General features: G+C 38.3%; 1 protein-coding gene across 1 annotated transcript; it reads right to left on the bottom strand.

The window, feature by feature from the left end:
- Positions 1 to 3,701: 3,701 nt before the first annotated feature.
- LOC129088309 (odorant-binding protein-like) lies at positions 3,702 to 10,127 on the bottom strand. The gene is made up of 7 exons (XM_054595583.1): positions 9,888 to 10,127; positions 9,223 to 9,362; positions 7,134 to 7,204; positions 6,150 to 6,260; positions 5,111 to 5,212; positions 4,848 to 4,897; positions 3,702 to 4,249 (listed from the first exon to the last, which is right to left on the bottom strand). The coding sequence occupies exons 1-6, from the start codon at positions 10,125 to 10,127 to the stop codon at positions 4,878 to 4,880; spliced, it is 684 nt and encodes a 227-aa protein (XP_054451558.1). The 3' UTR covers positions 3,702 to 4,249; positions 4,848 to 4,877.
- Positions 10,128 to 10,432: the final 305 nt, after the last annotated feature.

Here is a 10,432-nt window from a genome sequence, read left to right as displayed (position 1 = left end):
CATCTAGAAAAAGGTTAATCACGTTTGTTTTTTGTTTGTTTGTTTTTTCAGGGAAAATATTCTACAAACTTATTATTAAAAAAATGGATACGGAATACCAAAAAGTCATTTAAAGCTTTTGAAGAACAATGGGTGTGGCAAAAAAATTAAAAAATGGGTTTAGTTTCAACAAATAATAAAGTAACACATCATTGTCACAATTACATGAATAAGTATTAAACATAATTGGTAATATACGGTATTGGTGACTGTGAAAGGAACTGGGTATTCATAGACACGTTTTCTTCAACTGAAAGCAGTCCCTTTAGCACATCTTGCAGTGCTGGTTTGATGGAGGTATATTCTTTCACCCTCCGTTTGGGGAACTCCTCATTTCCTTTCCATTTTAATTGAGAGCCTTACTGGTTAGAGCAGTCTTGGTTGCAGCCCTTTGCTTCCTGACTTGGAATATTTCTTTCTGTTCCCTTCTGGCTTTCACTGTTTCTGCTGAGAAGTCAGTTGCTAGCTGTACCAGGGCTCCCTTATGTGTTACTATCTTGCTGCCTTTAGGATTCTGTGTTTGTCTTTGATATTTGCTATTGTAAGGATGATGTGTATCGAAGTGAGCCTCATTGGGTTCCTCTTGAATGGGACCCTCTTGTGCTTCCAGGACTTGTGAGACTTTTTCTCTCCTCCAATTACTGAAGATTTCCATCTTTACTTTTTTGAACAGGTTCTCTATCTCTTGCTCCTCTTCTCCTCCTTCTGGTATCCCTATTTTGTGGATATTATTACATTTCAGGTTGTCCTGCATTTCCCTAAACACCTCTTTATTCTTTTTGAGTCTTTTATCATTTTGGTGCTCTTCTTGGGATCTTTTTTCTACCTGATCCTTAAGCTCGCTGTTGTGTTCTTCTGCTTCATAAAGCCTGCTTTTGAATCCTTCTACTATGCTCTTCCATTCAGAAATTGTAGTTGTCATTTCTTCTAGTCTCTTATTGATAGTTTTTGTCTTTTCTCATGCTGACATATTTTGTATTAAGTTCCTCATAGTTTCACTGTAGTTTTTTGTAATTCACTCTGAGCTCGCTGAGCTCACTGATCTTTCTTACACCCCTTGTTTTGACCACAATATCTGATAGTTTACTTGCATCTCTTCAATTTAGGTCTCTTTCTGGGGATTCCCCCTTTTTCTTTTATTGTGGGGAGTTACTTTGTCTTCCCAATATTTGTGAGTTGCTTCTTTTTTGATTCTCCTTTTTAATTGATATGCCTTGACTTCCTGACTTTGTGGTATTAACTCCTATGGAAGGAGATTGCTTTTTTTTTTCTTTTAAATCTCCCTCTGATGATGTCAGCTATTGACACTGTCTGACCTTACGCAGGCTGTTTGAAATTTGCAGTAATCAACTTTCTGTAGCTGTCTGGTTCAGTTGTCAAACTAGTCATTCTGCACTCATCATTGGGGCTTAGACACCACAGGGAAGGAAAAAGTCCTACGTGGGCAAGGTATATTTCTCTCTCTCTCCCTGCCTCCGCTCAGTGGAGTGGTCTGGTTGAGCCAGCTGGCTGCTGCCCAACATGGGAGGTGTCAGCCCAGGGATCCCACCAGCGATTCTCTCAGTTCCCCCCTTGTAATATTCCATCTCTGCTCTCTCCTCAGTGTCACTAGACCACTCTGCCCCTGTCTTTGCCGGAGACCAAGGTAGGTGCCTACAGATAAAAATTCATGCATTAGCCCTTTAAGCAGCTCTTTGCTTCTCCATACTCTTGACTCAGATGGAGAGCAACTGGCTGCTTTTCACAGCTGGGTGTTACTTGTGTACTTTTTGGACTGTGGTGCTGTGAGCTGGAGATACCGCTTATGCTTTAGACCCCACTCATCTCAGCGGGATCTATCTGTCTGTTTCAATATCCTTCTGGTGCTGCCATCCATGGGAGCCCCATTCTTATTCTCAAGTCTCTGCTACACTCAGTACCAGTTACATTGGACTAAAGCTCGTTCTTCTACCTCTCTGAAGTTATAAGGCTCAGCTGTCGCTTTGTTCAGTGTTTTGTTCTAGATGATTTCCACATGATTTAGTTGTAATTCCAGATTATATTTTGGAGGAAGTCACTGTGACTTCCACTCAATTTGCACCTTCTTATTCTACTTTGTTACAGGTAACAATATTACATTTCTTTCATTCATTCATTCATTCATTCTCACATTTCATTTAAATATTCATTTCTATTGCATAAGCCATTGCAGATGTCCCCATTTTTCCCATTTTCACACCCCTACACATCCACCAGCCCCTTCCCTGAGTCTGTCACAACACTTTTTTCTGTGTCCATGGGTCCGGCACACATGATCTCTGGCTACACATTTCCCTTTTTCTGACTCATTTCTCTCTTCTCCCATCCCCCCTGACAGATTTCAGTCTGTCCATCAGTCATACTTTTGTTCCCACTTCATTCATCAGTTTATATGGTTTCTTTGACTTCCCAAATAAGTGAGATTGTATGGTACTTGTCTTTTCCTTCCTGGTTTACTTTGCTTAACATAATATTTTCCAGGTTCATCCATGTTGTTGTAAAAGTTTAAAGTTTCTTTATTTTATATTGTTGAGTACTATTTTATTGTGTAATTATACCACAAGCTTTTTATCCTCTGATCTACTTGTAGGCACTTGGGCAGTTTACAAGATCTTGGCTTTTGTAAATAATGGTACAATACACATAACGCTGCACATATCTTCTCTGATGTTTTTTTTTTTTTTTTGAGTTTCTTAATATATCTCCAGAAGTGAGGTTGCTGGGACAAAAATCAAATAATGTTTTTACTTTTTCAAGGAATCTCCATGCTATTTTCCATAATGGCTATACTAGTCCACTGGCCAGAAAGACTTGTCATGAAATATTCTAAATGCTGAATGTCAATGCATGCAACCATGCCTATGGTACCCAGCAAAGCTATCATTTGTTATGGAAGAAGTTGATTGAGAAATGAAGAGCTTCCCACATGTCAGCCACAGCCTAAGCCTCTCAGTTCAGCAGCACGAGGACAGTTCAGTTCAGGGTCCAGAAAGTTTATCTTCCAATAAAAGGAAACAGAACACAAGCAATATTCCCAGCAGTTGCCAATTCTATTGCCTGTTTCTGAGATTCAGGGTGTAAAATAAATCATTGTAGAACTACGGAGTGTTCATGTGGTTCTCTTCTGAAGGAGACACTATTTCTACAGACTTGGCATTTGAGGAAAGTATAACAATTGTTGGAAGGGCTCAGGAGATGGATATCTTGATATGAAAAAGGGATGAAGAGAACAGAACACACACAAGTGTGTCCAAAGATCACTTCATTTGTCCCTGTTAAAAGTTCTGAACTTGACTACTTTTAATAAGTCATTTCTGTTTATAAATATATTAAACTCATAGGTACATATATAGATGGTGTGATATTGAAATGTTTTAAAGAAACTTACTGTCTAGTATCTTTTTCTTGCGTGAAGGCCTCACTACACAGCAGTGAATGTGAACACAGGTCTTTCTGATGTGAAGCTGGCTTACCCTTTATCATGCATCTCACCTCTTGTCCTCCTCTAGTCAGTCCTCTTCAAAAATAATACTTGGGTGGCCCTGAGACTATTGAAGACATGTTTTAGCACCCAACTCTATTTAAAAAGATATTTGTGTGTATTTTAAGTTATGCGAAATGCTACAAAGTCTCACATGAACAGATTTGCTCTGAAATTAATTTATTTGAACACAAGATATCCAGTAACACCACACAGGCTCTGAATGATAATTGGCAGGGAGGAAAGAGAGTGAGCTCTTGAAGAGGGACAGGTGATGTTGGGCAAGAACAAGGGAAGAATTATTTCCACAGTTGATCAGGGTACACTGAGAAGATGTATTGGTCCTCAGTACATGGTCTATGAGAGAAGAAAGCAAGACCCTAGGTTAGTTGAGTCGATGGGGTGAAGCCTTGACTGGGGAGTCTGCAGGACATGGAGTGCGATGGGCTGGAAGTGACGACAGTGAATTTCATGGACAAGTTCCAGGAGCCCTGGGTCCTCTTCATCTCTCTGATGTTGAAGAGTGCCTTTGGAATTTCTCACAGTTGTAGGTTTAGTGGGATCTTGCTACTCCTGAATTTCTGATCTCAAGGCAGATGTGCATGGGGATGGGTTTTCAAAGAGATTAGCAGGAACTCTGATTGAGTTATATTTGTGTCCTCTACCTCCTACAGTTTTTGTGGCTTGTAAGCAATCTATTCATCCTAGAAGCTAAAAAAGAAACAAATAATAAAAAAAAAAGACATATTTGCCAGGACATGTACCATCCCAGAATCTTTGTCACATTAGGAAGTTTGTATGGACCACAGCTTAATTAAATCTCCTGCGGAATCACCACGTGTCAGATAATGTGGCTGGACAATCCCCCAGTGGCTGTCACAATAATGTCAAAGGAGACTCTGTGTTTGCAGGAGTTGGGGTTCACTTTCACCCCAATTTCCCTGGAGGACTGACCTATATGGACAAACCATGGAGACAATATGGAGTGGAAGACTCATGCTTTTCTGTCTTCAGTACCAAATACTGGTAGTTTCTGCTTCTCCCCCAAGAACAACTTTTCTGTGTGACCCTTCTGTGTTAATGCTTTATCAACAAAACTGTGTCAGTATTAACCCTATTGCCCATTAACCATTTGAATGGGACTGAGAAGAAACAAAATATGTGATATCACAGGGACAAGTCATCTTGTGAGAGAATTTCCTTGTTTGGACAAAACATAGTTCCCCACAGTATACAACACACATAAAATCAAAGGTATACTAATGAAATTCTTGAGAGAAGGGCTGAACAACAGCTCATTTGTACTTACTGCCTGTGAGAATCAAGAACTCTGCATTCATTAATTTTTAGAACAGTCTTCTGTGGAAAAAAAAAGAACAGGAATTCAAAGAGCAGCCAGGCAGTACCATTTCCCAGTGTTTCCAAGGATTTGTAATTTATTTTTTTTTAAATGACTGATGTTATAATAGGTGATTGATGGAAGAAGAAATTTAAGATACATCAGTTTGTTTCCCAAGAGAATATTTCCATATCACTTAAATGAGATATTCAGGAAAAATGCAGTCTCATTACCTAAATTAGCATAATCCACAATATTTTCTTGTGGAATGTTCTTCTCCCGAGTCAGCTCTTTGAACTTCTCAAAACCTAGCTCATTCACATGGTATGATTTGCCTGGAAATGACCACAGAGGGAGAAGAAATTAGTTCCTTAGAACTCCAAAGAACTTTTGAATACATAAATGACAAAAAAGGAATGGATGTCTGGCCTTCAAGTGATAAAATGAGAAAGTTCCAGAGGTCATGTGTCTCTCGTTTCAAAGTCAGCTGCCTCATTGAGGCACAGACACAGAGCCCAACCCAGGCCTCTGTGTCACTACGTACAGTCCTGCCCCAGCTGGGGACCCCAGAGACAACCATGATTGCCAGATATTTGAGGCACCTTCACCTAGAACCTCTTTCTGCTTCCTTGAATATCTGACATCGCTGCTTTCTTTTAACCAAAACACACTAGAGACTTGGTGCTGGACTTCCAGAGGATCAGCCTTGTCCTCATGGTTGAGCCAGGCTATCTGGTCTCTTGTTAAGCCACTTTTCACCCCAGATTTTATGTAAATAAAAGTCCCAAAACAGTATAACACCTGCACATGTCTCAGTGCCACTTTGTCATTTCTCAGCGGTAGAGAACTCAATTTTGATGCGATCGATATATGGGAATTGGTACATATGATGAAGGTTTGTTTACAAAGCAACCAGGTCAAGGTTGGGAACACATTTAAAAAACTGTTTTGAAATGACAGGATTGGGGTGAACATGCACAGAGCTAGGGCTAACAATCTGTTAACCTAATAGAAAAGAGTTTCATATAAAACTCATTTTTTTAATACAATTTTAAGCTGTAGGCATTATTTCCAGGTGCCCAAAGATCTAAAAGCCCCATGTCTACCAGTTCCTCTTTTCAGAATTTTGTAGATTGGATCCCGTGTCCCTTAATTAGGTGATGAAAAAGTCCTCCTATCGATAATCAATAATGCCAGTGCAAACAGATTCTGTGAATATACATACCAGCAATAAACAGGTGAAATGACCATGACAAAGGAGATCATACTCACCGTACATCATAGTTATTATAGAGACCTCATTATTCTCATCCACGTTGATGAAATACCCCACCAATGATGTTTCTGATGCATAAGTAAGTTTATAAAGTGTTATACCCTCATCTGTGTGAAAGACAGAATACATAAGTAGATGAAAAGTTGAAGAGAGAAGGAGAAAACTTTCTTTGACTGTCTTTTTACACCTTATAACATTTCACATTTTTCCAGTCTTACTTAAATGTATTGTAAAACAAGGTTTCAAAAGAAGCCAACATATTCCTTAAATGTCATGAGTCTGTTGTTATAACCGTATGATCAAATGCAAGATTAAAAAATTCCTTGTATTTCTCCTATGGGAGAAACAGGATTGATTTTTTCCTTGGCATGGAAATCAAAGTAACATTCTTAATATTATGCAATTGTGGACATATGCTCAATGTCATTGGGCCACTGAAAATTTTGAATATTCTTTAGGACCATTAGATAATTTAAGAGAAAGATATCCTAACAAACTTGCACACATGCTTAGAGAAAACATTTTAGTTAAGGATGAGGTATATTTGCTGTTTCAAATCACTAAGACTTGTTTAAATTTTAACTACATCATCTGTATATTGAAAGGAATAAGTTGTTTTATGGTGACCAAAAGTGTATCCTTTTAAGTCAAAATGACACCAATAGATATAGTTCACCATAACCTATTGGGCTTCATTGTCTGAAATCATTTGAAATAATCTTGCAGCTTTGGAATGAAACTAAAAGCCTTGTGTAATAAATGTTTTCCAAATGTGATCTTACTGTAGAGGAGTGAAAATTGGCAGGGACCTTCAAGGCATTATCATATAAGTCTTTGTGCAGGATGAAATTAAAATAGGGGATAACCAAAGAATCCTGAATATTGCTAGATCCTGTATTCAGATTTTTGAAGATATTGGAAGAAACTGACAGCAACATTTCAAACCTAAAATTCTTGTAGCAATGGGCAACTGTACTTACAGTTAAGGGTGAAAACATTGCCTTCGATCCTTGTCCCAGGGAGATATTGCTGCACGCATTCTCCATTCACCCTGGAAGGGAAAGCATCATCAAGTTGGGAGATTAAGAATGATAAAAACTTCCTATCTAAGCAGAATTTTCCCTGCATCCCCCTCCCACGACCACGTGTCAGATATCCTTTATGGCCTATGATCAATAGGATGTTGAAAAAAGGAGGAAATTGTCATGCAAGATGAAATGATTATCAAGTGGCAAGGAGGCCATCATCTTCACTGAAAATCACAGAGTATTCCAAAGGATGGCATCTACCAAGCAGGACACATTTCCCACCAAATTGATTTATCTTCTACTCCCCTTGAGGAAATTATGTCTTCAGAAATAAACTGCATTTAGTTTCTTATATTTGTTCTTTTTCAATGTGTTCTCAATGTCAGCAAAAATTTTACCCTTCAAGATAGTGTTCAATACTTCCCATTTCCTAACAGATTCATAGCTCTCCTTTTTTTCCAAGCCTTTACTCACAACTTTCATTTGTGAGGTGTTTGTAAAATTCATTGAAATCTCTTTCTTCCTATTGTTTCCCCTAGTATATTTCCTATGTACTTTTGCAGCAAAATACTTCTCTTCAAATTTCAATTTAACCATGTCTCCCAATGCAACTACATATGGATAAGAAGAACTGTAACACATTAAAGTTAATAACATACTCAGCACCAAAAATGCAAGTATTTAATCTTATGGGAAAAGCACAAGTTCTCTCAGCACAACCTGATGTTTTTGAACACCCCACATTTCCTGGCTTGCAATGATTTGTTCTGTTCATTTACTTAGGATTCTCCCTCTTAAACCTAAGTTTTGGTGTGTCAATAATTGTTCTTCCTCAGAAAATAAATAGCATATGTGTGTACAGGCATTACCAATTTAACAAATATATTGCTGTGTGTTTGTGTGTGTGTGTGACAGAGAGTGAGGAAAGACAAAGACAGAGCAGAAAGTGAGAGAAAAGTATGATTCCTAAAGCTTTCTTATCTTCTTAGAAGTCATCTCTCCTGACCCACATTGTCAAACTGAAAGTGAATAGTTAAATTTCAGAATCTGTCTTTTGTTTAATATATCCTCATTTCCTGGTAAGCATAATCAGAGAGTAAGATCTGTCGGCTTCCTTATATTTCAGCAGATATCCATATTGAGTAGGGGACACTCAAAATTAATACTTGGATGTAAGAGATCCTTTATGACTAAGCACATTTCTTCCTGCTCCTTCTGTGTATAAAATTCCCTCCACACATTCGATTCACAAGCCCTTGGCCCCGATCTCTATTTCCCTGCACATGCTTTACATTAGTGGTTGCTGCTGACTATGGGCATATTTCTCGCTACTCCTCCTTGTTTGAATTTCCCATTTCACTTTCAAGTTCATCCTCCACCTTTCACCTCACCCCTTTGAATTTTCAGACTCACAGGACTCTCTTTGTTCCCCATTTCAGGATGGTAACTTTACATCAACTATACCATTATTACACAGTTTCAAACATACTTCTTACAAGTTTCCACATCAGTTGCATTAGTGCTATTTGAACATTGAAGGTTAAAAGGAAACCTTCTTTATGTTCTTTGATTCTTTTTTTTAACAACATATGTGCAATTTTGCTGAACAACAATTCCATAAATAACCCTGACACCATGAAAATTTAATGAATTGACTAATTCAATAGATCTTGATATTCATTCTTCAGGGTAGAGATCATTTGTTCTCTACCTGCTAACACTGCTGTTGACCACATTTCCCTTAATGTGAACCATCATCTGTTATTTCTACATAGACCACGCAGGCTCATGTCAGGCACTGTAAGGATTGAGAAGTCTAAACCCTCGGGGCTGATTATGGTCTCTTTCTGTAAAGAGATGATTCCTGGTGATGCTTCTGTGGCTATTTATTGTCTAAGCAAATGTTGCAGAATCATCTCTAGAGATTTATTGTAGACCAGACTGGACATCTCCAAAGTCCCCAGTAAACACACAATTCAATCTCACCCTTGTGCATTAGGCAGAGAGTTTACTCATTGTGTACTCTGCCGTTGTTACTTACTTGAGAAAATAATCAAAAGATATATTGTTATTTGCTCTTTCAAAATTAATTTCACGGTTAAAACACAGAAATGGGCCATTCTCATTTGTCATCATGGGATTATTGGAGGCCACATAGAGGCTCTTCCATTCTCCTGAAAACTAAAAGTAAAATTCCATCAGAAATTGTACTCAAACAATATTTAAACATTTTCTCAGACCTCATTTTTCAAGAGTTTCTCATTGTTTGTTCAACATGACAAAACCACCTAACTCTACCAAAGGAGACAAGATTTATGAAATAACATCAAAACAGAAAGTTTTTGGGTTTTAAAAATCTTAGCTGGTAACTGAGATATTCCAGAAATAGATTAAGCTCTAGTATCAAGTGCCAGTGCTTCACCCAAAAATTCTTTATCTGACATGTAGGGCTAAACAGAACTGTTTTGTTTTGGTTTACAAACACCATTGAAATATATAACTAGTCACTTTGTCAGCTCTACCAATGATGAAGAGAAAATACCAGTACAGTAAGTGTCCAAAATGAACTGACTAACAAACAAATCTGCATCAGATGTAGATGGCCAAGTGCATAGGTGCATATAAATTTGGCACATATATAACAACTACAAAAAAGGCAGGCACACACACTCAAAAACACACAATCAAAGACTTAGTGGAAAGTACCTGTGAGAGGTCTGTTGTAGAGAGGTTAGCGCAAACCAGACTGAGTAAAAGAGTCAGCAGCAGGACCTTCATCCTTAGCCTCTGGTTGGTTCCAGTGCCGTAGGTGTTTGGAGTAGGCTGCCTGATGCAGAGACTCAGTACCTTTGCCTCTTCATATACTGTTTGCCTGTGGGATGCTTCATGGTGAATCTGCCTGTCATTGATTGTAAGAGATCGATTTGCCTCATTGACAGTAAACATCCTGGTATAGGACAATGCATTCTGAAGGTCCTCTAGATAATAGACACATTCTTCTTTTTTTGTTTACTTGTACTAAACATTTTCCTTTTGGGCCTCCAGAGCTGCTTGGATATATCCTGTGGAACTTGGATAGCACAATGCTGCTTGGATATCCCACGTTCCGGTAAAAAAAAAGTCTGTCCCTGAACTTTCATTAGAAAAGTTTCAAGGAAATTACCTCCTTCACATCAAAGGATCTCCTTCCTGTGCCCTGGAGAAAGAAATTTACATTGTGTGTTTTGGGAGTCATCAGCTCAGAGATGTGA

The sequence above is a fragment of the Pteronotus mesoamericanus genome, unplaced genomic scaffold, assembly GCF_021234165.1.
Source record: "Pteronotus mesoamericanus isolate MK-2021 breed Mesoamerican mustached bat unplaced genomic scaffold, CSHL_Meso_final contig_142, whole genome shotgun sequence".
Lineage (NCBI taxonomy): Eukaryota > Metazoa > Chordata > Mammalia > Chiroptera > Mormoopidae > Pteronotus > Pteronotus mesoamericanus.
This window is presented reverse-complemented; position numbering and strand designations above follow the sequence as displayed.

Bases quoted from the DNA above. Each gene is read 5' to 3' on its own strand.
- LOC129088309 (XM_054595583.1), bottom strand. From the start codon at position 10,127: ATGTTTACTGTCAATGAGGCAAATCGATCTCTTACAATCAATGACAGG. The intron at 9,363-9,887 runs GTACTTTCCACT...TTTTACTTTTAG, and splicing joins CTACAACAGACCTCTCACAG to TTTTCAGGAGAATGGAAGAG. The intron at 5,213-6,149 runs GTGAGTATGATC...GGTCATTTCCAG, and splicing joins TATAATAACTATGATGTACG to GCAAATCATACCATGTGAAT.